Raw genomic sequence first — 27,391 nt, 5'->3', positions numbered from 1 at the left:
ATGGAAACAACAAACATGAAGTTGGACAGATTTTGAGAGACACTAGAGGACAGAAGGGCCTGGCACGCTATGGTCCACAGGGTCACCAAGATTCAGACACGACTGACCAACAAAATTTCAGTCTGGTGTGGTACAGGAAGAACTCCCCTTCCCCACTTCTCTTTTAGACAAAAGCATCTGTTCTCTGTCTCTTTTTATGTAGAAATATCAAACATTATTCTCCCATTTGCAACCCCAGATAAAACATAAATGAAAACAGTGATGATCAATAATAATTTTTGACTGGTATGCCATCTTGAAAGTACTACCAAATTAGAAATTAGAGAAGTTTGCTATTATAGAATCATAGATTTATAGCTAGAAGGGACCTTGAGGGTCATTGAGTCTAATCCCTTTACTTTATAAATAAAGAAACTGAGGCCAAAGAGTTTAAATGACTTGTCCAAAGTCACAGAGCTAGTAACTAAAATATGGTTTGAACCAGTAGTGTGCTGGTAAATGTTTAACAATTGGCTGTCCAAAAAAAATATACACACGACACTCTTTTTTTGGGGGGGAGACAATTGACATTAAATGACTTATCCAGGGTCACACAGCTAGTAAGCATCTGAGGTCGATTTGAACTCAAATCCTCCTGATTCCAGGGCTGGTGCTCTATTTTCACTGTGCCACCTAGCCGCCCCCCACAGACACTTTTAGGTTTAATCTGGGTTTATTAACATTTTCTCCATCACTTAAGTCTAGACAATCAATGAAACAATAAATCAAGCCTTGATTTGTAGTCTGCCAATTTCCGAGTTGGACACCAAAAATTAAACAATAAGGTTTCCTGAGCCTGAATGAGATGGCTCCAGCACGCCCTTGCTTTGAATTCAGTCTGACTCCAGGTGTAGTATTTTACTCACTACACTAAGCATCCTCCTCCCCATCTGTGGACGAAGGGAGTGAGAGAGAAGAGGAGTATTAAAGTACTTCTCCATCTTTCTTATATGCCCCAAAGAGAACTGTTCAACAAGTGTCAGTTCATTCTAGCCACACACTTCTTCAGTGTCTGGAGAGGTGGAAACAGTGGCTACCTCAACAACCCAGTGTCTAGCCCCACAATCCAGCCTCCATTCATTCCCTCTTCTCACTCTAACTTGCTTGACTCTATCTGAATATCACCATTGCCACTGGCACGCCATTCAAACTTGGGCACAAAATCTATTTTCCTCCACCTCCATATTCTGGTGCCCATCCTTGTGGTAATATCCCAAGAGATTATGTTCAATATGCCACAGAATTCCATCTCTCATCATGTAGCCATGTCTGTGAGGCTCCATGGGTACACTAGCTATTTAACACCTGAGACATATATTCCACTTTCCTTTTCTGGAAGTTTTCCCCCATCTCTTTCTATAAAACTTATTCATCTTTCAATGCTCAGCTTGAGGCTTGAGTCCCACCTCCTCCAAGAAGCTTTCCTTCATTATCTCAGCCCATAATCATCTCTCCCTCCTGAAAGCCCTTGTAGCACTTATCTCTACCACTCATGGGTCTTCTGCCATGTAGGCCTCATTTTTCCTATTTGACTATGAACTCCATGAGGTCAGGCACTATGTTGCCATCATGACCATATCCTTCACAGCTCCTCAAATGAAACAATATAGGTAAAATGCCTTACAAACCTTAAAGCATTATATGAATTTTACCCACTATTGTAAGTAGTAGATTCTTAACAGTTTTGCTGATCGAGCCCCACAAAGGTCTAAATATAATGAAATTCCAAACAAAGCTGTCAAACTTTCCACAAACACTTGTACCTGTTTCTCTTCAAGTTTCAATTTAGATCTTATAAGACAGGCCTCCTCTCATTTTCCCCTCTCCCCTAGAATAGAGCTAGGTACTCATTTTGTAGCTTTAAATAAACTTGTTGCTTGACTAAATGAATGAAAAAGTCACTATGTGCCTCATTTTCCCCAACTCATTGTGTAACCTTGGGTGTGTCATTTTCTGCTTTCTGGTCCTCCATTTCCTCATCTATAAAATGAAGAGGTTGGAGTAGATTAGGGGTTCTTAACTTTTTTTTTTGGACCTCTTTCTAATGAAGCCCATGAATACCCTCCTAGAATAATGTTTTCATATAATTGAAGGTAATAATAGATTTTAGTGAGAGGTTAATGAAAATAAAGATGTAATTTTTCCCCATCCAAGCTCACAGACCCCTTTGAAATCTACTCATAAAGGGGTCTGTGGATTCCAAGTTAAGAACAGCTGGGTTAGATCCCATCGCAGGCCTTTTCTAAGAATAAAATCTACAAGCGTAGATCTCCATTAAGCTCTGGTATCCTACAGGCCTTTAATTGCTTGGGTTTTTTCTAATGATGATGATGATGATAATGATAACAGTTTTTTCATATACATTATCTATTCAATCCTCACAAGGTTGCTGTGAGGACTGGGATTATGTTACATGAGACTGTATATGTGAAAGGGCTGTCATAACCAAAAATGAAAGTGGCCTATGAAGGGGGTAGCATGAGAACTGTTTAATATTTTAATATTTAATTTATGAATTGTATTTATTTGACATAACATCATATTATTTGATATAATATAAATTATATATATTTAATGTATGAAGTGACTTGCTCAGGGTCACACAGCTAGTAAGTATCAAATGTAGGCCAAGAAAGCAGGTTGTCTGCTTCAAGTTCAAGACTCTTTTCACCATACCACACTATCTTTTAGCTTATCTCAGGTAAGCAAGCGATAGAACCAGCCTGATGATTTTGTGCTAGGGAGAGAGGGTGAGAGAAGAAACAATGAGAAATAAGGGAAAAAAAGAATGAAAAATAAGGAATAAATGGAGCACAGGAGGCAAAGCCCTCTTTGCAATCCTGTGTGTCCACAGTCTTCTAAGACTATTTTCACCAGCCATGTCCCCCAAAACACTGTCCAGCTGGGTGGGTGAACAGCTGGAGCAGATGTGCTCATGAGACCAAATATAGCTTAACCCAGTCATTCCTGCAGAGGATGTATTATCCCGCAGATCATCAATTCTTCAGGAAATGGAAACCAAAAAAAATCTATTGTAAAATGCCCACAAACAAACCCGGGAGCCAGGCATATGAATGTGGGAGACTGAGCTACTGGGCATTTACTAGATAATGAATAACATCAAGGCATGAGGCCCTGCCACATGCTCAGGAAGGCCTAGCCATCAAATCTGACAGTGGAGGCAAAGCTGTGCCTGTAATGCTCTGGGAAGAGGGGCAAAGGAGGAGGACTGTGGCAAACCAGGAACCCTTGAAATGCTTAAAACCTGAAGGTTGGTCTTAGAGAAATAGCCCTACGGCTGAGGTTTGGGAGACCTGGGTTCTAGTTCCAGATTTTCCACCAAAGGATGTCAGCCAATTCTCTCAAGTTTTAATACAAAATGGAGGTGGCACCATCTGCCTATTAGCCAAAACACAAAGGTAATTTGAGGATCAAATGAGATAAGATACAAAATGAGATTAACATTAATAGCTCACACTTGAATAGAACTTTTGAATTCACAAAGTACTCTGTGAGTGGCTGCATGAGTATTACTACCCACCTCTTCACAGATGAGGAAACTGAGGCTCATATAAAGAAAGAGACTCGTGTCAAAATTAAGCCTGGTCCTCCTGACTCAAAGACAAGTTCTCTTTCTACCACATCCCATTTCCTCATGGGAAACAGCCATAAGGATGCTGTGAAGCTCAAATGAGGTAATGAAGGCAAGAGTGTCAGTCTTTTTCTGCTTCTCTTCCTTCTTTACTCAAGTTTTAATTAGATGACATTTGTCTGCCTAGCCTAGTGCTAAATGTATAACACAATAAGTACCTATCTTTGAATTGGTGAGAGAAGAGGGCTGTTGAGAGAAGAAAAGAAAAATCTGAAGGGTTCTAATGGGGAAGAGGGATTAGCCTGTGTTTGGCAAAACCAAAGCTAAAGGATTCAGATTCAAGGCTGGCCAATTTTGACCTAATACAAAGAAGACTCAAAGCTATCCAACAATGAAAACCCAGTAAGATTGTATGCTGTCACTGGAGGTGTTCAAACAAAGTCTCGAGGCTCACCTGCCTCTCCTCACCAGAGAGGAGATTTCCTTATTGAGCATTAGGTTTGAACTAGATTGATTGGCAGATGACTGTATAAACTGTGGTGGATAAAAATATAATGAAATGTAATTGCAGCGTAAGAATTGACCAATATGAAGAATTTAAATAAATTCAGGAAAACATATGAACAGATGCAGAGCAAAGTAAGCAGAACATGGAGGATAATATATACATTGACTGTAACAATATAACTGAAAACAGCATTGAAAGGCCATGGAACTCTGATCGATACAGTCACCAATCTTGACTTTAAGAGAAATGGCACAGTGAAGGATGTGCCAGTAAGCTACGTGTTTCTGGATCATAATTTTTTATTATAAGGGAAGGTTCTATGAGGGGGTAGGATCATTTTAAAGTGATAGTGATTTAGAATATATACATACATACATATATATATATATATGTATATATATATATATATGTATATATATATATATATACACACACACATACATATATATATACACATACATATATATACACATACATATATATATATATATACATACATATATATATGTATATATGTAATATATAATTTTTTGAAAGAAGGGTTAATCTTCCTAAAGTTCAGTTCTACCTCCTCCAGGAAGTCTTTCCTGATCCTCCCAATCAACAGTGACCTTTCCTCCTTAGGCTCTCAGAACACTTTTTTCTGATCCTTATCATATTCTGCCATACAAGCACACAGTAGGCACAGTAGGTGATTTAACATGTATATGTCTAGTTTCCCCCCAGAATGTAAGCTCCTAGAGCGCAGGAACTATGTCTTATTTATCAGTGCCCAGCAGAGGTCCTGAACATAGCAGTTGCTCAGGAAATATTTGCTGAAAATTTGAATGAATCTGTCCGTCAACCTTATGCAAGGCGCTATGGGGGCCAAAGTATCGTCAAGGTCTTTGAGCAACTCATAGTGATATTGAGTGACGACGGGATGCATGGATTGAATGATTTGGTAATCAGATAGCAAAGTGGGCAATGCAAGGAGTAGACATTACAGACAGAAGGGAATATGAGAGAGCGTGATGGGCTGAGGCAGTCAGGGAAGGCTACCTTGAGTTCGTGGGGATGTAAGATGGGCTCTGAAGGATAGGATAAATTTTAGGCTGAAAATATGGGGGTATCTAGGTGGTGCAGTGGGTAGAATGCTAGGCCTGGGATCTCAGGAAGACTCATCTTCCTGAGTTCAAATCCAGCTTCAGTAACTTACTAGCTATATGCCCCTAAGCAAGTCACTTAACCCTGGTTGCCTCAGTTTCCTCATCTGTAAAATGAGATGGAGAAGAAAATGTCAAACCACTCCAGTATTTTTGCCAAGAAAACCCCAAAGGAGGTCACAGAGAGTGAGACAAAACTGAAAGTGCAACAGCAATAACAAAAATCTCTCAGTAGGGGGACCCGTAGAAGTAAACAGCCATTCTTGTTTTTCTCAAAGTGAAGAACAGGTTTTAGGGTTCACTAACCTTCTTCCATTCTTGTCATTCATTCAACGAACATTGATTAAGGCCTTGCACATAGCAAGGACGCCCTACCCTGAGGTTACAAAGATTAAAAATAGTGCATTCCTTGTCCACAAGGAGTTTATAATCTAATGAGGGGATATGATACATATGTAAATATACATGACATGTGACAAAGGCAAAGGTTATTAGTGCTCTAGGAAAATCTGAGAAGAGGAAAGATTACTTGCTAGTGTCCTTTCTTGACAATGTCAGGAAGCATTGGCCCCATACTTTTTTGTAGTTGTGAAATTAAAAAAAAAAGTGATTCCTTTTCCCAATACAAACCCGGGCAGGAGTCCAAGAATTCTTAATTGAGGTTCTCGCTCAGAACGTGTAAGAAATAATGAGGGTGATTTATTCACAAAGCAGAGGCCTAAAAATAGCTTGGTCGATTGAGCACAGAGGGCAGCCCAGGGCTTTGTTGGGATACATACGCCCTGGATGCCCTGATTAACTCCAGAATGCAGCTGACTGTAAGAATGCCAGGGTAAGAGAGGGCTGGCTCCCCTCCCCCTGCCCCACACTCTCCACTGAGATCCTCATCTAAGCTTGGTCTCCAGAGGGGGCACAGGGATGGACAGACATACTTGGCTTCTACTGGGAGATGGCTGACTTTTTGGAATACCTGAGTCAACTGCAATTGTGACCCTAAATAGCCCATAATGACCTCTCCCTTTCCTAATCCTAACAGCACTTAGCATAGCTAGTATTAGGTAATCTTGCCTTTTCACAGTATTAGAAAGTTCATGAAGTTCTTTTCTCATTCTTTATTCCAGCAAGGTATTCAGTGTATTATCCCTAATCAATAGTCAAAGAAACTGAGTCTCAAAGAGACAGTGACTTGTCCAATGTCACGCAGCCAGTTACCATGGGAGGTGGGATGTCACGCAGCCAGTTACCATGGGAGGTGGGATGTCAGGCAGCCAGTTACCTTGGGAGGTGGGATGTCACACAGCCAGTTACCATGGGAGGTGGGATGTCACACAGCCAGTTACCATGGGAGGTGGGATGTCAGGCAGCCAGTTACCTTGGGAGGTGGGATGTCAGGCAGCCAGTTACCATGGGAGGTGGATGTCAGGCAGCCAGTTACCATGGGAGGTGGGATGTCACGCAGCCAGTTACCATGGGAGGTGGGATGTCACGCAGCCAGTTACCATGGGAGGTGGGATGTCACGCAGCCAGTTACCTTGGGAGGTGGGATGTCAGGCAGCCAGTTACCATGGGAGGTGGGATGTTACACAGCCAGTTACCTTGGGAGGTGGGATGTCAGACAGCCAGTTACCATGGGAGGTGGGACGTCACACAGCCAGTTACCATGGAAGGTGGGATGTCAGGCAGCCAGTTATAGTGGAAAGTGGGACTCTTGGTAAGTTTGGGGTTTGTCTTCCCAACTAAGTTACTTGAGGGCTTCTCCTGTTTTTAGTGTCTAGTGAAGATTTATCTGAACACGAATGAAGGAATGTAACTCCTGGAATCTTAAGGAAGGTGAAAGAGATATGTCTAGAATTCTTCAGACAGGACTTTTATCCTGATGAAGCATTTTCCCTAGAATTGTCTCTGAAATTCAAATCTTCCTAGAGGGCAGCTAGGTGGCACAGTACATAAAGAGTTGGGCCTGGCGTAAGGAAGATCTGAATTCAAATCTGGCCTCAGACACTTACTAGCCATGTGTCCTTGGGTAGGGCACTTAACCTCTGTTTGCTCAGTTTCCTCATCTGAAAATGGGGGTAGTAATAGCACCTACCTCCCAGGGTTGTTGTGAAGATCAAACGAGATAATAATTGTAAAACGTTTAACATGGTTCCTGGTACACAGTGAGTGCTATATAAATGTTAGCTATTCTCATCCAACTCATCTTTACTGAGTAGATGAGTGTTTCTACCTCTATATTTTCCTCTATCCTAGGTATCCAAGTCAAGACGTATAGAAGTGAATCAGTGAAGAAATAGTCATCATGGTATTCTAGGATTGTGGCTTTACTCTCTTGTTGAAAGGCATTTGAGTTTTAATAAAAATCAGTGCCTCAATCCATTGCCCATTGTGCAGCACCGGAAATTAATACTGTTGGAGGTACATCAATATTTAGTTAAAGTGAATAGATTGTCTATTGTTAAATGGAATTTTCATCAAGCATTCCCCCTTAGAGTTGAATCCTATGGAGGGAGGAAGGTCTGAAATTCAAAGAAAGAAAAGATGTGTGGCAGGAATCCCATGGAAGGTGAAGAGGATGAGCCTGGGAGTCTTAATGAGGGAAAAGAAGGTTAACCTGGAACCTTTTTTGAAGGTGAAGAAAACTCCCACAGAGGGAGAGTTTCAGAATGAGAATCCTATCTTCATGGAGATTATTCCTGCAGGTGTTCTGTCTCCCTGCCATCCCCAGTCCTTCAGTGCAGGGCTAGACATCCTACCAGAGACCATGGGAAGGCCCTTCTTCTTCCCTTTGCTCTCTGGAATTTGAAATGAAATGAACCAAACCTTTCAGTTCTAGGGTCCAGTTTGGGCTTAAATCACTTAACCCTTTGGGAGAGGGAACATGGAGACTTGAATTCAATCAAGTTTTTTTTTCCTAACAGAAACAGAGGGAAAAGAGCCAGAGGGTGTTGTTAGTTTGGTGGGTTGCTGGTGGGGGTGGAAGTTAAGAGAATGAACACCTGGGTTTTGAGAGTAGTGTTCAGGAGAGAGTAGAGGACAGTAACGTCTGACTTCATTGACCTTGCCAAGCACTAGTTAGGGTGGCTTCAGAGAAAAAGCAATCAGAATCATAGAAACTTACAGCTGAAAGGTTCGTCAGCAGTTATTGAATGGAGATGAGGAAACTGAGTCCCAGAAGGCATTATTTCATTCTTTATATCTGTATCTTCAGTACCTAGCACAGAGGTTGGCATATACTAGGAACTTAATACATGCCTGTTATTGGCATGAGCTGAGACTAGAATCTGGGTCTCCTGAATCTCATTCTGATGCCCATTTCATAATAGCTTACCAGAAATCCCAAGTTCAAGTCTCAACTCTCCTGTTTCCTAACTATGTAACCTTGTGTAAATCATTTCCTTTCTTTGAACTTTAGTTTTCTCATCTGCAAAATGGGGATAAATATTTTTGCTGCCTACTTCACAGAATAATGTAATTATTATTATTAAGACATATGCTGATAGCCAAAAAGAATGGTTAGTTGGGCTTTTATGCTTTCTATCTGGACCTAGGAAAACAATTGTCTTATTGCTACAAATGGAGGACGTTCTAGAATCAAATTCCAGCAATTAATATTTTAATTGGAAGTGGTGAAATTGTAGTTATTTATTAGATGCAAGCAAAGCTGGAGAGCAAACGAATGAATGGATTTGTATTCAATTTCTGCATATTAGACACAGTCTTGCTGAATTAGGGCTCAATTAGAAGGCATTTCTGAACACATCTGGAATATCTCATGAGCCCAAAGCTTTCCTTTAGCTCTTATTGCTGTTCCAGACCTCCAATCATTTTGAACCATTTTTAGGAATGACAGGTAGAGTTCTTTCGGGCTTTGTGCCTCCCCTAGAATGCTGGAAAGGTTTTTCATGGTCAATGGTATTTGGTAAAATAATAATCTAAGGAGCAGCTGAGTTGGTACCTGTCTCCAGGGAACTAGAAATCCTTTCCAAACCTTCCTTTGTCTATTCTCACAACAGAAACCCCAAGACAGAGAGAATGAAGTGTTCCTTGGGGGAAAAAATTGAAAGAAAGGCATCAAGGGAAAAACTATGAAGAAAAAGGATCTGAACAGAAGGCTGACCTGTATCAGGAAGTGAGAGGATAGAAAAATGTGATGCTGAAGAGAAAAGGAAGACAAAAGGATAACCAAACACTTGAAGCTAAGTAGTAGATATAATGTTCTTATTGTAAAGTGATAGGGGTACGGAATGTGGATAGGGTGGAGGGGGACTTAGTCTCTTTGAGGAAGAAGTAGCACCTTGTATTCCAAGGTATGATGAATGTGTATCTCCTGTTAGCACAGGAAAAAGTCACCCAGAGATGATGTGAGAAAGAAAAAAAATCAGAGTGGTTGGTGATCCTTGCTGAGGGGTACCAAGGCAGCTATTTGTCAACTTGACATTAACAATAAAGAGATCTGCTGTATTTCTAGGACCTACATATCGAGGATGTGATGGAAAGCCTCCCAAGGACTTGTCAAAAATGATGACAATTACCTACTTTTGATGATTCATGTGGGGACAAATGAGATTGCCAGGAAGAACCTAGGAAGCATTGCTAGGGTTGATGAAATTCTCATTGAAAAAAAAAAGTGAAGGCTTTAGGGGGTACAAGTGCTTTTTTATTTTTCCCTCTACAACCAATTTAAGGTTGGGAATTCAGAAGAGAAAAGTGAATGTTGGAAGTGAACAGCGGCTAACACACGACTATCTGAGAAGAAAATTCAGATTTCATGTAGGAATGATGAGCTCTTTTTGGCCAGGAAAGGAGTGAACCTAAGGAGGGATGATAAAAAATATACTTGCCTTGAAAATCTTATTAAGGAGGTTTCAAACTAAAATGAGGGAAAGAAGATAAAAACTGCCTGTGTGTATTTCCCAAGCTAGGTATCATGGAGACTAGGAACTATTAGAAGAGAAGAAGAATCTCAATAGAGTTGGGCAGTAATTCATAAGAGACAAAAATGTAGGAAATGAACCAGTGATAAAACCCATGGATTCATATATTTATCAATAAAAGTACGATGAATGGGAAATAAGAAGATGGAGAACCTAACACAGAGAGACTGAATCTCTATTTATCATGATTATAGCATAACATAGTGAGTAGAGATTCAGTTTCTCAGTCAAGAAGACCCGAATTCAAGTCTTAGTGAATACTGGCAGTGGAACCCTAGGTGACCTTCACCGCCTCCAAGCTATCTTCAAAGACTCCAAGTTTTAGGATAGCTGTCTATTTGCTTTGGTTTCTCCACTCAGAGTTTCTTACACTGATGAAATTACAGATCCAGACTTGTCCCAGAAAGGTATCCAGAAAAGGTAGAAAAAGAAACATGTGACTCGAATATCGTTCTGGAAAATTTACACCTTGCTTAAAAGGAACAGAATAGATTTTAAAACTATGTTTTTTGGGGCAGGAGAGAATACTGGATGATGGACTCATGATGAAATCTAGGAAATAGGGAGAAAGCATGGTGGAGAATATTGGATGGAGATCAGTGGAAGGAAAAAGAAATGATATTGTCACTTGGATAGGAGGAGGCGATAAATAAAGAATTCAGATAACAATCTAATCCAATAAAATCTATTAAGCACCTATTAAGTTCCAGGCACCGTGCTAAGCAAGGAATAAAAACAGAGACACTCCCTGTCCTCATGGAATTTACAATCTAATGGTGGTGGTGGTGGTAGTGGTGGGGAAAGACAATACATAAAAGGAGCCAGGAAAGGAAGGGGAGGGGTGGCTAGGAATACACCCTAAAGGCACCTCTTGTTCCTTGGGTTGAAACCAGAGATAGAAGTACATGCAAAGTGGAGTGAGCTGAGTCCAGGCTCTGCCCTCCATAGAGGAAGGCATTGGGAGGAGTTTGGTACTCTGCCCCACCCCCACTCCCAATTTTCCAATCAGAGGGAAGAGGAGGCTGAGAGAGGTGGTGTCAATCAAGGTCTGAGTTACTTGCTTGGTGGTCAGATTAGAATGATGAGCTTGTTTTGGGAGGGGCATCTTATTCCAGGGAGAGCAGCAGCAGATGCAAAGCAGAGTAACAAGTCAAAGTTCTGGCCCAGATATATAATATGGTGGTGAGAAGGGACTTCAATTTTCTGACAGGTTGGACCTCTCTCTCTGCTAAAAGGAAAAAAAGCAAACAATTTTTTTGGCTTTTTAAAAAGATGATTCCAGCTTTCAAGAGGCAAAGGAGGTACTTGCAACTTTTGAGGGGATTCTATTTTGGACTAGATTATGGCCAACAAGGGTGAACTGGTTGAAAAAGAAAAGATAGAAACCTTGGATAGGAGTGACCACTTTAATCTGGATTTTTAAAAAGAGGCAGAGAGGAAACATGAACTAAAATCAATTATTAGAAAAATTCTAGAATGGGTTAAAGGAATGGTTAGTGAGTATCTGGAAAAGGAAGGAGTGATCAAGCAGAGCCTGCATGACTTCATCAAGAATAGGTCGTGCCCAACTAATTGTATTGTCATTTTTGATAGAGTTATTACATCAATAAATCAGATGAATGTGACATATAGTTTATCTAGATTTCAGCAAAACATTGAGTCTCTGATGGAAGGAAGCAAACAAGCATTTCTTCAGTGCTTACTACGTGCCAGGCACTGTGCTAAGCACTTACAAATAGCTCATTTGATCCTCACAACAACCTGGGAGTTAGGTGCTAGTATTATTCACATTTTATAGTGGAGGAAACTGAGGAAGGCAGAAGTTAAATGACTTGCCTGGGGTCACACAACTAGTAAATATCAGAGACTGGAATTGAACTCGGGTCCTCCTGACTCCAGGTCTAACATTCTGACCATTGTGTCACTTAGCTATCCCTGCTATCTTTATAGACAAAGGGGAAAGATGTACACTAGATAATTGTACCATTAAGTATCAGTAAAAAGGCAGATGCAAAGAGTAGTCGTAGGGATCCATCTGATGGTCTCATCTTAGTTCTCTTCTTTCTTGGGCCTTTCTGCTGCATTTGCCACTGTTAATAACCCTCTTCTCTTTGACACTTTCTTCTTTCTTGGGTTTTATGATATTACTCATTCCTGTTCTCCTCTTACCCTATCTGACCTTCTGTTTAGTCTCCTTTGCTGGTTATCATTCATATAACGCTCCCTTACTATGGGTCTTTTCCAAGGCACTGTCCTAGGTGCTGTCTCTGTGTCTCCCTCTCTGTCTCTCAACTCAGCTCTCAGGGGCTTAATTATCATCTCTATGCCAACGACTCTCGTCTATACATCCACGTGCAGTCTTTCTCCTGGGTTTCAGTCCCATGGCACTAGTCACTTGCTGGATGTTTAAAAGTGGATATCCCAGAGATATGTCAAACTCTTCATGTACAAAACTAACCAAGCCCTTCCCTCTCCCAGTCGTCCCTATTTCTATTGAAAGCAATATCATTCTTTCAATCTCCCAGATTTGACATCTTGACATCATACTTGATTCCATACTCTCCCTCACCCTGAAATAGCCAACCAGTTGTCAAATTTTGCCACTTCTTTCTTCACATCTCTTGCTTCCAAACCTTGCTCTTTATTCACACTGCTATGCCCCCAGTCCAAACACTCATCATCTCTTGCCTAGATTGGTACAAGAATCTCCTAATTGGTATCCCTACCTCAAGTCTTTCTCCACTTTGGTCCATGCTCTACACAGCTGCCCAAATGATTTTTCTTAAGTGCAGATCTTATCACATTACTCCTCTACTCAATAAACTCCAGTGGCTCCCTATTGCCCCAGAATCAATTTTAAATGAGTGTTTAGCTTTTAACACCCTTAACAACCTGGCACCAACTTTTCTTTTGTGCATTAGATTCCCCAGTTCAGCCAAACTGGCCTTCTTACTCCTCTTCACACATGGGACTCCCTTTCATATCTCATACTTTTGCACTGACTTTTCTCCAGCCCTGGAATGTACTCTTTCCTCACTTCTGCCTCATAGAATCCCTCTCTTCTTTTTAGACTCTATTCAAGCACCAGCTTCTTCATGAAGCCTTTTCTTATCCCTCTGACTGCTCGTGCCTTCTCACCAGAACTACCTTATTTTTAACTGCTAGGTGATACAATGGAGTTAGGAAGACCTCAGTTCAAATCATACTTCAGACATTTACTAGCTGTGAGTCACTTAACCTCTGTCTGCTTTAATTTCCTCATTTGTAAAATGAGGGTAATAATAGCACCTACGTCCCAGGGTAGGATAAAATGAGATAATATTTGTAAAGAACTTTGCAAACCTTAAAGTGCTATGAAAATGTTGGTTATTATTATTATTATTCATTACTTGTTTTGTATATGCTTCTGTACTTGTCCTACCCATTAGAATATAAATAAGCTCTTTAAAAATAGGAATTATTAGAATAGTTCTTGTTAATAAATGCCTGCTGATTTGACTGATTAATTGAATGAATGACAATTCGGGAGGAGGTCTACTGTGTAGCTTTCAGGGATCTAAGGTTGGCCTTGTGCTGCTTAACATTTTAATCAATGGTTTGAAGACATAGATGGTAATCTGTCAAATTCAAAAAGGATAAAAAGCTTGGAAGGAGAGCTAACACACTGGGTAGTAAAGTAATGATCCAAAGACTTTTATTGGCTAGAATGATAGCTTCAGTCAAATAAGATGAAATTTAGTAGAATGTAAATCCTTACACTTGGGTTAAAAAAATTTAATTTCACAAGTATGATACCTTGCCTTTCTTAGACCATGTTATGTTCAGTTTTGGCTGCCCTATTTAAAGATGAAATTGACAAGCTGAAGGATATCCAGAGGAAGGTGATAAAGATGATGAGAAGACCAGAAATCATTCCATCTGAGGACCAGTTGAAGGGAAGGAGGTTGTTTAGCTAAGGTAAAGGAAGGCTTGGGTGGGGGGCCTGTTAGCTGGCTTCAAGGATTTACAAGATCCTTGCACGTCAAGGATGTGCAAGATTTACAATTGCTCTTTTGGCCTCAGAACAGGAAGTAGGAACAACAGGCAGAAATTGCAGGGAAGTAATTAAGCTCATTCTACTTTGCATTTATTGAAAAGGAACAAGTTACTCCTCCCTCCCCCCCTACCTAGGAAAGCTCATCACTACTAAACTCACCACCTTGCTGCTAATTCAAACCCTCATTGACTCAACCACCCTCAGCCTCCTCTCTCTCCAGATTGGAACACTGGAGGGCAGAGTACAAAACTCCTCCCAATGCCTCCCTTTATAGAAGGCAGAAATTGAACTCTCTCAGCTTACTCTGTTCCATATCTGCTGCTCTGCCTGGATTCAATTCCACAGAAGATTCCTCCACCCCCACCACCTTGGTGTTTCATTTCTCACCCTCCCTCTCCCCTTTTCAGCTTCATTTTGTGTATTGTCTCTCCTTTCAGATTGTAAGCTCTTTGAGGACAGAGACTGTCTTTCTTTCCTTCTTTTTTCTTTCTTTCTTTTTTTGTTTTTTACTAATTGTATCCCCAGTACTTAGTACAATGTCTGGTACATATTAAGTCCTCAATATTTATTAGATTGGAAGTAGATTTAGGCAGAAGAAACCACTTCCAAAATAACAGAGCTACCCAATAGTGGAATGGGCAACCTTGAAAGGTACTGGACTCCTCTTCACTTGAGTGAGGACTTCTAGCAAAGGCTTTAAATAATCACAAGACTTTAAATAGGCATGCTGTTGAAACACTTTTTGGTCAGTTATGGGTTGGCTTCTGAGGTCTGTGTGATTCAATGTCTCACACTGGTGAAACAAAGAATACCAGAATTGAGAGGTATCTTGGGATTATAGAATAGAGCCAGTTGTGGTGACACATAGCTCTAATCCCAACTACTGGGGAGGCTAAGGCTGATGGATCTCTTGAGCATCAGAGTTCTGAGCTGCTATGGGCTACGCTGATCAGGTTTGTGTGTTAAATTAGGCATCGTTATCTGAAGAGGGAGAGAAGAGAGAGAGAGAGAGAGAGAGAGAGAGAGAGAGAATCAGGTTGCCTAAAGAAGGGAGAATTGGACCGGGTTGGAAAGGGAAGATGTCAAAGCTTCCATGATGATCAGTAGAGGGATTGGGTCTATGAGTGGCCCCAGCATTCCAGCCTAGGCAAGATGGTGAGATCCAGTCTTAAAAATAAAATAAAATGATTATAGAATACAGGATATCAGAGCCAGAAAATACTTTAGTAGTCATCTAATGTAACCCTTACCAGAAGCTCAAGTCCCATTTATAAAACATCTTGAAACAAGTAACCATTTATTGTCTTCTTAAAAATCTCCAGTAAGGGATAACTTACGATTCTCAGGAGGCAAAATACTCCATTTTCTAGAAAGCTTTAAGAAGTTCTTCATTTTGTGGAGCTCAAACAAAAACCTCTGTGTAATCACCACTCATTTCTCCTCATTCTTCCCTCTAGGACCAAGCAGAAAATGACTCCAATCCTTCAAATATGTTCAGAAAATTCATTGTGTCTAAGGTTTGGGCTCAAGCCTTTTTTTCACCTTCAATGTACTCTTGTCTAGGCTATAACTCTTCATCTCATCCAAAAGAATATTATGACTTTGTCAAAAGGCTCATGACAGTTCAGAAATACTATCCCTATAGCACTGCTGGACAGCTTATTCTGAAGTCCTTTTTTACAATGAGCTGAAATCTTCCTCCCTGTTAGCTTTCACCTCGCTTTACCTTCCCTTCCCCCCACTTCTGTATTATAAGGGCCAGTGGAAAAAAACCCTGCTCTTTGTTCCTCATGACCTTCAGAAAATGGAAAACAGCTTGTCCTGGCAACTATACCAATTTTTTTTTTTGGGAGATTAAAGGAAATAGATGTCAAAAGTAGATGGAAGGAAGAGGGAACACAGAAGGGAAGATGCCCAGAATGTCTATATGTCTGAAGCATCTGAAGTGGAAAGAACTGTGAAAGAGGACACAGGGGACCTGGGCTCTAGTCCTGGCTTTGCCACTAACTTGGGATGTGTTCTGGAGAAAGTTATGCCCTTCTCTGGTCTTAGCTCTCTCTGAATTTTTATTGCCTAGGAGCACTCAAGGACTCACTGGAGTCAAGCTATCAACCTGCAAAGACAGGGAATGGTGGAATTCATATTCCTTAGGTGGGTGCCCCATATCAGATAGGAGATCATCTATCATGAAATTTAGAAAAACCCTGTTCTTAGAGTATAGAGACCTGGATCTGAGTTCTAGCGCCATCATTAATTAAATGTGTGACCTTGGGCATGTCTTACCTCACTCTGGCCTTTAATTTCCTTTTCTAGAAAATGAGAGAGGCTGGAGTAGACCAGGGGTCCTTAACCTTTATCCTCAATGGACCCCTTCTCAAAATATTTTTAAATCCATAAAATAAAATTCCTGGATTACCAAGGAAATAATTACATTGAAATAGTTACTAAAATACTTTGAAAAATTTCATAGACCCCAGGTTAAGACTCCTAGATTAGATGACTTTTATGTCCCTTTCTATTCTCAAATTTCTGTTCTGTTCTCTAAGGTTTCTTCTAGCTTTGAACTTCTATGGTTCTATGAATCTAAGGCCTATTCTAGTTTTCACACTCTAGGATTCTGTTATACTGGAAATACTCCTAAACCCATCTCTGCTTCTTGAAGTAGACATTTGGGGGGCAGTTTAGAGGGGCCTAGGGAGATTTATAGACAAGATGGAATGGAACAGAGAAAAAAAAAGTGGGAATGGAGGTGTCCAGGGAAAGCAAACATCAAGGGTTTATTACCTGTCCCAGAGAGCGGGGGAGGACTTGGCCAGCCTGCCCTGGAGAATTCGAGGCTGCCACAGACAAGCGGGTACCCAGGAATTGCGCACCCTGCAGTGTGAATAGAGGACAAACTGAGGCTCAGAAAGTTGCAGTGACCTCCTCAAGGTCACACAGCTAGTAAGCCTATTGAGTTAGTATTTGCCTTGGGATGAGGCTAGTCATGAGTCAGTGAGAGCCCTGGCTGTGTTTTCAGGGGTAGGCCAATAGGCTTGGGTTGTGCCACCAAGCAATAGTCCAGAGGGTTTGGCACAAGGCACCCTACTAAATTCCTCAGAAACTCCCACTCCTGCCCCAGTTCTCCTTACCCAAGCCTAGGCTCATTAGGGAACACAGCTCTATGAGACCCTGTCACACATTCCAGGAGAGAACCTCAAAGCAGCACTTGGGTCTAATATAGCCATGGGTGGCCCCAGGGAACTCAATAAAAAAACTGGGTTCCTGGGGAAAATCCTGTCTAACCCAGTATCTCTAGCTACAGCCTTGTCCCTTTGAGGAACAAAATAATTGCTACTGAGGATCAGAAGTGGGAGGCAAAAACTGACCTAGGCAGAAAGACACCAGTAAGTGAGTGGGTGATGAGAACAACTCCAAGCCATATACCACATTTCTGGGCCATCTGAGACTTTGCGGGGAGGGGAGAATTGGTGGTTTCCTACCTCCTGGAAGGAACTTGTACCCACCATAGGAGTACGGACAGAAGAACAACATGGGTGAGGAGAGTAGCCCACTCAATCTGCCCCAATAATGTTTTGTGTATGTTTCTTCACATAAATTATGTGCTTCTACATATACATGTATCTCTATGGGCCTGGTTTAAAAAATTTTTTTAAAATTTTTTTTGCATAAGGCAATTGGGGTTAAGTGACTTGCCCAGAGTCACACAGCTAGTAAGTGTTATGTGTCTGAGGTCAGATGTGAACTCAGGTCTTCCTGACTCCAGGGCTGGTGCTCTATCCACTTCGCCACCTAGCTGCCCCTAAAAAAGTTTTTGTTTTTAACCAACTAAGAAACTTGATTGGCATTTTAATTGCCAAACATAACACAACAACTGATTAATGGAATCCTGCTCCTCTGGAGGAGGGGGTAGTGGTGATGTATTGGGAGAAGGGTGACAGGACAAATCAAATAAGTTAATGCAAGTGAAGTGCTTTGCAAGCCTTAAAACATAATATTTGGAGCAAACCTATATTCTCTGATGACATCTTTGGACAAGGATGCTATTTCTGCAGCTCCTTAAGAGTAGGGATCATGATTTCCTACTCTCTGGGTCCCTTACCATCTAATGCCCAGCACAGGACTCTGCACATATTTTCATACTTTAATAGTCAGCTATGATGGTGTACCTTTCAGTCTGTATTGATGGGAAGGATAAAGCTGGTGGATCACTTGAGTTCTGGAGTTCTGAGCTTCAGTAAGGCTAAGTCAACCAGTTGTCTGCACTAAGTGTGGCACCAATATGGTTAAGTCCCCAGGAATGGAGAGCCACAATACCACCTAAAGAGGGATAAATCGGTGCAGGTTGGAGAAACGAAGCAGATTAAAGTTTATGTGTCAATCAGTATTGGAATTGGGACTATGAGTGACTGCTATACTTCCAGCCTGGGCAGGATAGAAGACCCGGTCTCAAAAAAACCCAAAAAAACAAAGCAATCCAGCCACATCTGTTTACACTATGTGATTCTTTTTTTGCGGGGGAGGTAATCAAAGTTAAGTGACTTGTCCAGATTCACACACATAATAAGTGTCTGAGGCCAGGTTTGAACTCAGGTCCTTCTGACTCCAGGGCTGTTGCTCCATCCACTGTACCACCTAGCTGTTCCCACCCTATATGATTCTTACCCATGTCCTCTCACAGATTTTCTGTGAAGGATCTACAGTAGTGCAAGAAGTCTTCTCTTTTCCCATACAGTTTTACTTTTCTGTGGGCACCATGACTGTTAGATATCCTTCTTTTATCTTAGTTTTTTCCACATGACCGACCAGTCTCCTTTTCTTATCAAATATTTTCTTGCTGATTCTTCTTATGATATTTCTTGTGCTTAAATCATTTTTGGAAATATATTGCAGCTGACTTGCAACCAACATTCATCTCTCCATTACCCTTGAGGTCACCTACAACTCTGATTCTTTTTAGATAGTAGTAGCTTTCTGAGATATATAACTTCACAGCAACACTGGGAGAATTTTCATGTTAAAAAGAAGGATTTCAGTGCCAGGAAGCTGCTTAGAAGTATTGAAATCACAGAACAATTTCCCAAGTGCAATCCAGCTCATTCTCTTCCTCCTCTTCAATTCTGAGTTCAGTTTGTTTGAACTGATGCAGAATGAAATGTGCAGAACCAAGAGAACATTATACACAATGACTAAAACAAAATCAATGAGATCACAGAAAGAAAACTAGCCTGAGTAAATGTAAAACCAGTGACGCTTCTGGAGAAGAGATAGTGAAAGATAACTCCCTCTCAATCCCTGAGAGAGAAAGGGCCATTGAGAAATAATAGTCTATGTATTGTCTGATGTGTTCACTGTATTCATTATTTTAGTTCAATTATCTTTGTTAAAGAGGAAAGTTTGAGCAGGGATAGGAGTGTGGGGAATGGGGCAGGTTTTCCTCCACAAATAATTGAAGCAATGCCAAAAGGCACCAATAATAAGTACTTAAAAAAATAAGAAATTCTGGGCCCAGCTCATGGCCCATCTTCACTGCTTATCTTAATTATATGTACTGATGTGATAGTTCAAATGGACAGACCATCTAATTGCACCGTCATATAAGCTAGAGTCCAGGGGTTGGCAAACTATTGGCCCAATGGACAAAGCTGGCCTGTTGCCTGTTTTTATGCCCCAAGAGATGAAATGTTTTTATATTTTTAAATAAAATTTTATTGTATTAAAATGGAAAAAACACAATCAAGCATGACTTAAAAGAAGAGATATGAGAGGATACCCTCAATTCACTGCTTTGTGGAGGTAGGAGGTCCAGAGGCATATATTGAACATTTTTTTCTGACTGTTTCAATTGTTCAGTTGTGCTGAATTTTTTCCTATTCATTCTTTGTCTGTAAAAATATTATATGTTATATGGGATAGCTCTCTGAGAGGGTGAGGGGAGATATTCTGGGGAAAATTACAATGATGTAAAAAAACAAAGACATCAATAAAAACTTTTTTCAAAAATAGGGAAAAAAGTGAATTTAGGAATGTATTTCCTTGGTAACTGCCTTTTTCCTTAATTTGATTGCCAAGTGCAACTTCCACTTCCTAATATATAGCACAATGGGGACAGAGATATTAGGGTCCAAGTATGCTGGTTCTACTGTCCTTGATGAAGCAAACAGATTTCAGATCTATTCTAATTTCCATCCATTTGTTAGACTTTATGTCCATTTCATGTATGAGTGATTTTATCTTGGGATAGTGTAACTCATTTGATTCTAACGTCCAATTTTCCGAATTACTTCTACTGGTTTTTACTATTTTATGAGGAGATACTATTTGTAACCTCCTCCCATTCTTTGCTGTAGTATAAAAAATGCATCTGTGCCCACCTTCACACTAAGTTCAAGTATCAGAGTGTATATGTAACCTTGGAGAATCTTTCTAGAATGTCCTTCTTCTTCATTTGTCTGCACTGGTTCTTCATGCATAAGTTTCAGTTATCTTTATATTTGTATCCTATTACAAGATCATTGTAAAATGAGATGATCATGAAATGTTTCTTGCTGTCTTTGGGTGTCTGGATCACGCATCTTTGATTTGGAGCTGGAAAGAGCCTTAGAGGTGATATAAGCTAATCTCCTAATTTTTCAAATGATGCAATTAAGGCCCATACAGTTTAAATGATTTGTTCAAGGTTACCTGCACAGGATTTGAACTCAAGTCCTCTGCCTCCAAATTCAGCCCTCTTTGCACTGTACCATGCTATGGAAACTCTTTTGCCTTTTCTAGGAGAAATTATTAGCCATCCTTCCATTTAGCTGTGACTCCTTTGACTTTCAGTTTCATTTGTTGCAATAATATCAATATGATGTGGTTCTCTTTCTCCAACAATGCATTGATTTGTTGGTCATCTGACAAAGACCTCACATTAATAGTCACCAATAATTATGTTAATGTTTATAGAGGGTCTACGAACTGGAATTCTTAGGAACTACTGACCCCTCCCCCTACCCCTTTACCAACATCACTGTGGAAATGGAAGGGGGCACATAAGACTGAGGAACATTTAAACTTTTTTTTTCATGGTTCCTATAGTTAAGGATGTAATCATCTAGGGGTGAAGAGGCATTCCATACTTAGCTAGGTTGATCTTTGGGGATGGAATCTATTTTGAACCAGACTCTGAATAACAAGGAAGAAACTACTTTCCAGAAAAATAGAACTTACAAAATAGAAATGAACTTTTTGGTATAGCATTTGAGAACTCAAGGTCACTTCCATGCCATGATGAGGAATCACAGTAGGATTTTGTAAGGGAAAACAAACATATACCAGTTGAACTAAATTTGGTTAGTAGAAAGACTGCTGGATTTGGAGTTGGAGGAAATGGGATTAAATCTTGACTCCACCACTTACTACCTCTATAACCTCAGGTAAGTTATTCAACCCTATGTGAGCCTCAGTTTCCTGTTCTTTAAAATGAAGGAGGTAGACTAGATGAGGTTATCTCTAGGGTCTCTTACAGCTTTAAGTATATGATCTTATGAATCTAGGAGAGCTCATTGGCTCCAATGAGGTTTGTCATCTTTTCTTGGCCAATTCAGGCCTGAGCTCTGTGACTAGAAGACCCTGAGATTACTCATGAGTTCTCTTGCTCTTCTCCAGTTAGATTTTCACAATAAAACTAAAAATCTTGCCATGGATACGGCAGCTCTTAGAGTCGTGGTGTCTGATACACACTCTGGCCCCTCTGCTTTTATGGTGCTGAACTCCTTGCCAAAAGTTGGTCTCTCCCTTCCAATCCATCTATCCTTTAAATTCCAGTTCAAGTCCTTTCTCCTCCATGAAACCTTCTCTGACTGCCCAAGCTCTATGGAGCTCTTTCTTGAACTCCCTCCTGTATGGTTTATTTTCTAGGACAATCGTATGGGTATTTGGTCCTATAATCTCTTGTATTATAGGCAGTGAATAATGTTTCCAGCACTTAGCATAGTGGCTGGCACATGGGAGGTGCTTAATAAATGCTTGTTGTCTTGTATACATTTATCTTTTCTCCCCATGAGGAAAGTTAACATCTTGTCTCATAGTGGAATAAAAAGATTACTGAGCTAGAATACAAGGATCAGAGTCATAATTCTTTGAAAGAAAGGAACTGAAAGGAAGGAATTTTTCACCTATATCAAAAACATTTTTTGGGGTAAGGGGGTGGAAAAAGAAGGAGGGGTAAGGTAAGGAATTAGGGTTGTACTGAGGGCACAAATTGGCAGGGCACAAATCTATGGGGTACTCTTTCTCTAGGCACAAGTGTACCCAGAATCGTATTGTATACTGTGTCCCTCTTGTCAGACTATCTTCTATATTGGGGAGATCTGGGGAGAGGGAGAGAGAAATAGGTCCCAGAAGAAGGGTACCACAGACACAGCATCCTGGTGGAGGGGGGAGGGAGGTCTGGCAGCTGAGTGAAGAAGTCAGTATCTGGACCAGAAGGAAGGAGCTTATGGTCCATTCTGGGTGGAAATGTGAGCATTGTGGGGGAAGCCCCAGTCAACTCACCCTAGTTACAGTTCTGCTAGGCTCTATGTAGTCCTACTCTATTATTTTTTTCTTCTGTAAAAGGAGGAAGCTGGACCAAACAATTTCTAAAGTTCCTTCCATCTCTGGAAGCCTATGATTTTAAGTTCACTTTAAAGGAACTAGGTGGTGCCATAGTGCATAATGTGCCAGGCCTGGAGTCAGGAAGACCTGAGTTCGAATCTAGACTCAGAAATTTACTAGCTGTGTAACCCTGGGCAAAACACTTAACCTTGTCTGCCTCAGTTCCCCTATATGTAAAACAAGCCATAGAAGGAAATGGTAAACCACTCAGTATCATTTGTCAAGAAATCTCCAAGGGGCAGCTAGGTGGCGCAGTGGGTAGAGCTGCAGCCTTGGAGCCAGGAGGACCTGAGTTCAAATCTGACCTCAGACACTTGACACTTAGAGCTGTGTGACCCTGGGCAAGTCATTTAACCCCAATTGCTTCACCAAAAAGCAAAAAAAAAAAAAAAAGAACCAGAACCAGTTAGAGAATGTCTACAGGTGCTCTACAGTCTCTCCAAAATACATCAAGTCATTTTAGGGGCAGCTAAGTGGCGCAGTGGATACAGCACCAGCCCTGAAGTCAGGAGGACCTGAGTTCAAATGTGGCCTCAGACCAAACACTTGACACTTACTAGCTGTGTGACCCTGGGCAAGTCACGTAACCCCAATTGCCTAAAAAAGAAAAAAAAAAAGAAAAATCTAAATGGAGTCACAAAGAGTCGGCCGTGACTGAAAGAACTGAACAAGAACAACAACAAACCATTCTAAAATTCTACTGTCCTGCTATTGTATAACCTTAGACCAAATAATTTCCTCTTTCTAAAACCAGGGGACAGCACACTGCAGAGGACACTGGATTTGGAGTAAGAGGGCCTGAATTAAAATCCTGATTTGCCTGTGTGATCTCAGACCAATCTCCTAACCTCTCTGGGCCTGTTTCCTTACCTGTAAAATGAAAGGATTGGGCCAGATTCAGGCCCTCTAATGTACATTACAGCCCTAAATCTAGGGTCTGATGACCTTAGTTTCTGAATCTGTGAAATAAGGAGGCTGGACTAAATGATTGCATAGACAGCTAAGGGTCACAGGGCCGGACCTGGAGTCAAGAACTGAATTCAAATCAAGTCTCAGACACTTACACAGGTGTGCACCCATGGGGAAATCACTTAACCCCTGCTGTTTCCATTTTCTCATCTGTAAAATGGGGATCATTACAGCACATACCTCCAAGCGCTGTTGTAAGAGTAAAACGAGATACTTGTAAAGCACTGTGCAAACCTTAAGTGACATATAAAAGCTAAATAATAGCATCATCACCAGCACCACCACCACCATCATTATCATTTCTATGATGATGTATAGCTCTATGATTCTATTCCTAAGGAACTAGCCCAGCCTTTGGCTCATAATAGGGGTCCATAATCTTATTGTATTGAATTGTTAAACTCAGCACCAGTAAGAAAACCAGGGAAACTCCTCAGAATGGATTATCCCAGACCACAGGCTGTCAGTATAATATACAAACCAGACATGACTCAGAATTTAATAAGCCTCTTGCTAGATATGATTCCCCCAAACTGTGCAGAGCCATTGAAAATGTGGCAATCCCTCCTCAGGGGCAACCCTGGAACTGACAGCCCAAATGAGGGCTCCCATTTCAACGTTCTGAGTAACTCTGAAAAGCATCCAAACTGGGGACTGTGCCAGCTCTCAGATCACCACCTGAAATGGACCTATTTGACTTTCAGCTCCTCTATCCTTTCCCCAGCCTCCATTCATACCATAAGCATTACAAACTGCTAAAATATAAGAAAAGACACTAGCAGTTGCCAGATTCAGATTTTAGGTTACAGGATCTCAGATTTGGAAGGGACTTCCAAAGTTATCTAGTCTAAACTCTACTTGAATGGGAGTCTCTTCTACTGTATCCCCCAAGTAGACATGTAGATTTTACCTCAACACCTCCAGGGATGGAAAATCATCTCCAGAGGCAGCACATTTCACTTTAGGACAGCTCTTAATTGTTAGGAAGTTTTTTGTTGTAATAAACTTCAATGTGTCTCTCTGAGACTTTTTGACTCTAATATTACTTTTCTATCCATTGTCTAGCTCCATGTTCTAATCCAGCCCATTAACATGTCAATGGGCTTTATAAACATGCTACATAAGACTTCTCAATGGATGGGGAAGGGAGAGAATTCGGAACTGAAAATAATAAAATAAAATTGAATGAAAAATATGCTATATACATGCAAACTATTACGTATTATTATTATAGTCTCTAAACCAATTCTTTCTCCCTCCAATTCATTCTGTTATGTATGTTACTCAAGTTGTCTTCCTAATTCTTCACCCAAATCACTTCTTTGCTCAGAAATCCTAAAGTCAAACTCAGTCTGACAATGAAGGCCATGCAGATCATGGAGGGCCTACCTTCCCAGGATCTTCTCTTCCCACAGCTCTCTCATGTAAACTGCACATGAGCCAAATTGGACCAGTTGACATTCCCCAAAAAAATTCCCTGCTTTCTCACCTTTGCATCATTCCTCCTTCTTTTGTTTTTTGGTATATCATATTCCAAACTTTCCTTTCTTCTATTTGCTGCACAATATGTGTAATTGTGTAATCCTGACTCTAGTTCCTTGGTATTTGATCTATTTGTTTTTGCCTATTGGTAGTATTTTTCCCTTGCCCTGGAAGTTCTGGAGTTTGGTAAATCATGTTTTGAAATGTGTTAAATTTAGGATTTCTTTCAGGTAATGACCTGTGGATTCTCTTTTCACTTTGTTCCCTAGAACTTGTCTTTTATGATTTCTTGAAATATAATATTCAGGGTTGGCATTTAGTTTTTGTTTTGTCTCATTGATTTTTCAGCAAGGTCGGTGGCTATTATTTTGTTTTATTGTGGAATAAAGACCATTCTCAGGTTGGCAAGGCAGACTACTCAGAGTCTTTTTATAGGTCAATGGCCAGTTGAGGGCCAGTCCCAATTAGAAGACTGACCCAATGACTTGTTTTGGGTATCTTCATATATCAATAAAAAAAGAAAAGAGAAAACAAAGAATTTGTGGGTGGGGAGGGAGATGTGGTTCTGTTAGTAGCAAGATAGCTTTTCTAGTTCGGAGTTACTGAGTTTTCAAAATTGGCACATCTCGGAAAAGCTGACAGGAAAAGAACAAACAGTTTTTGAAGCACCTAAATCTAATGATCATTTGGCTGTCTTCTACAGTGGGTAACACTTTTCGGAGCCTGGCAAAGTGAAACAATTTGTGGTCACTGCAGAAAAATCAAACAGACTCCAGTTACAGAGACAATGGAGAAAAACTAGAGTACATACTCCCTGCTTTCAAGCCTAATGGAGAACAGTTTTCAAAACTGAAGGTATTTAAACTGTTTTCTGTGGTTTTTATTATGAACTTAAACATTAAGAGCAATCATTTCAATGTTCAAAGAACAGAAAATAAGATTATATACAAACTTGTGAACTTTCACTACATACCTAAAAAACATTAAATTTGGAATAATAATAACAAAACTCTCCTGCTTATCTATGTTCCCTTTTGAACTTGTTCCTGTTCTTTTAGATATTTTTTAAATGTTTCACTTAAGTGCTTTTCTTTCTTTTCTTTTTTAAATCACTATCACATCATCCAATTCTTTTCCATGTCTCCCCAGATGGATTCCTTGTAACAAGTAAATATGGTCAGGTAAAAGAAATCCAGACATTGACCATGTTTAAAAATGTATGTCTCATTCTGCAGCTCTAGTCCATTATCTTTGTGCCAAGAGGTAGAAAACAGTCTTCTGAAGTCGTGATTGCTTATCACAATGCTCAAAAGTCCTTAAGTCTTTCAAAGTTGTTTTCCCTTTACATTATTGTAGTCATTGTATAGATTGTTCTACAGGCATCTTCAGTTCATGTAGCATCAGTTAGTATATGTCTTTCCATGTTTCTTTAAATCCATCATATTCACCATTTCTTATAGTACAACAACATTCCATTACATTCACATGTCATGATTTGTGTGGTCACCCTCTAATTGTTGGGCACCCACTTGTTTCCAGTTCTTCGCTAGAACAAGAGTACTGCTATAAATATTTTTGTACACGAGTCCTTTTCCTCTGCCTTTGACCATATGGATTCTTAAATCATCTCTCCTTGTCCTGTTTTCCAGGTCAGTTGTCTTCTACTTGGAAGAATAAAAAGCTTAGAACAGAAACTAAAAAATCTCACCCACAGTTTTTTTTTTCAAGAGCTCCAATGCCATTCTTTATCATTTACTTGAACACTTCCTTCATTTCTTTCAGTAGGCCTTCCATCCACTCTTCAAATCCTTGTGGCCAATTCACTTCCCCTCAGCTGGGGTTCTGTTTATAATTAGTATATAATTATTTTGTTCTTCTGGAATTTTATCTTGGGATTCTCTTAGCCCACATTCTTTCTTCACTGTAGTAGGACTTTTCTTTTGTAAGATCATTTCTTCAGTTTCTCTACTAGGAATGGCTGGCAAAGGGTCCTTGATATTTCTTGTAAACTTCTTTTGTCCCTATAATTTTGGGGGCTATCACTAT

General features: G+C 40.3%; 1 protein-coding gene across 3 annotated transcripts in view; it reads right to left on the bottom strand.

Annotated features, from left to right (window-relative positions):
• BEGAIN (brain enriched guanylate kinase associated) overlaps positions 1-27,391 on the bottom strand; it is a 180,744-nt gene that overhangs the window by 76,659 nt on the left and 76,694 nt on the right. For 2 of the 3 annotated variants that reach the window (XM_078150413.1, XM_078150414.1), the window contains exon 2: positions 17,039-17,128. The exons of the other annotated variant lie outside the window; for it this stretch is intronic. In XM_078150413.1, coding sequence (XP_078006539.1) covers positions 17,039-17,128 — 90 coding nt within the window. The remainder of the gene's footprint in view (positions 1-17,038; positions 17,129-27,391) is intronic. 3 annotated transcript variants of the gene reach the window in all.

This window comes from Phascolarctos cinereus, unplaced genomic scaffold (assembly GCF_003287225.1).
Source record: "Phascolarctos cinereus isolate Bilbo 61053 unplaced genomic scaffold, phaCin_HiC Scaffold_2;HRSCAF=192, whole genome shotgun sequence".
Classification (NCBI taxonomy): Eukaryota; Metazoa; Chordata; class Mammalia; order Diprotodontia; family Phascolarctidae; genus Phascolarctos; species Phascolarctos cinereus.
The sequence above is the reverse complement of the archived record's forward strand: the minus strand, read 5'-3'. Positions and strand labels throughout refer to the sequence as shown.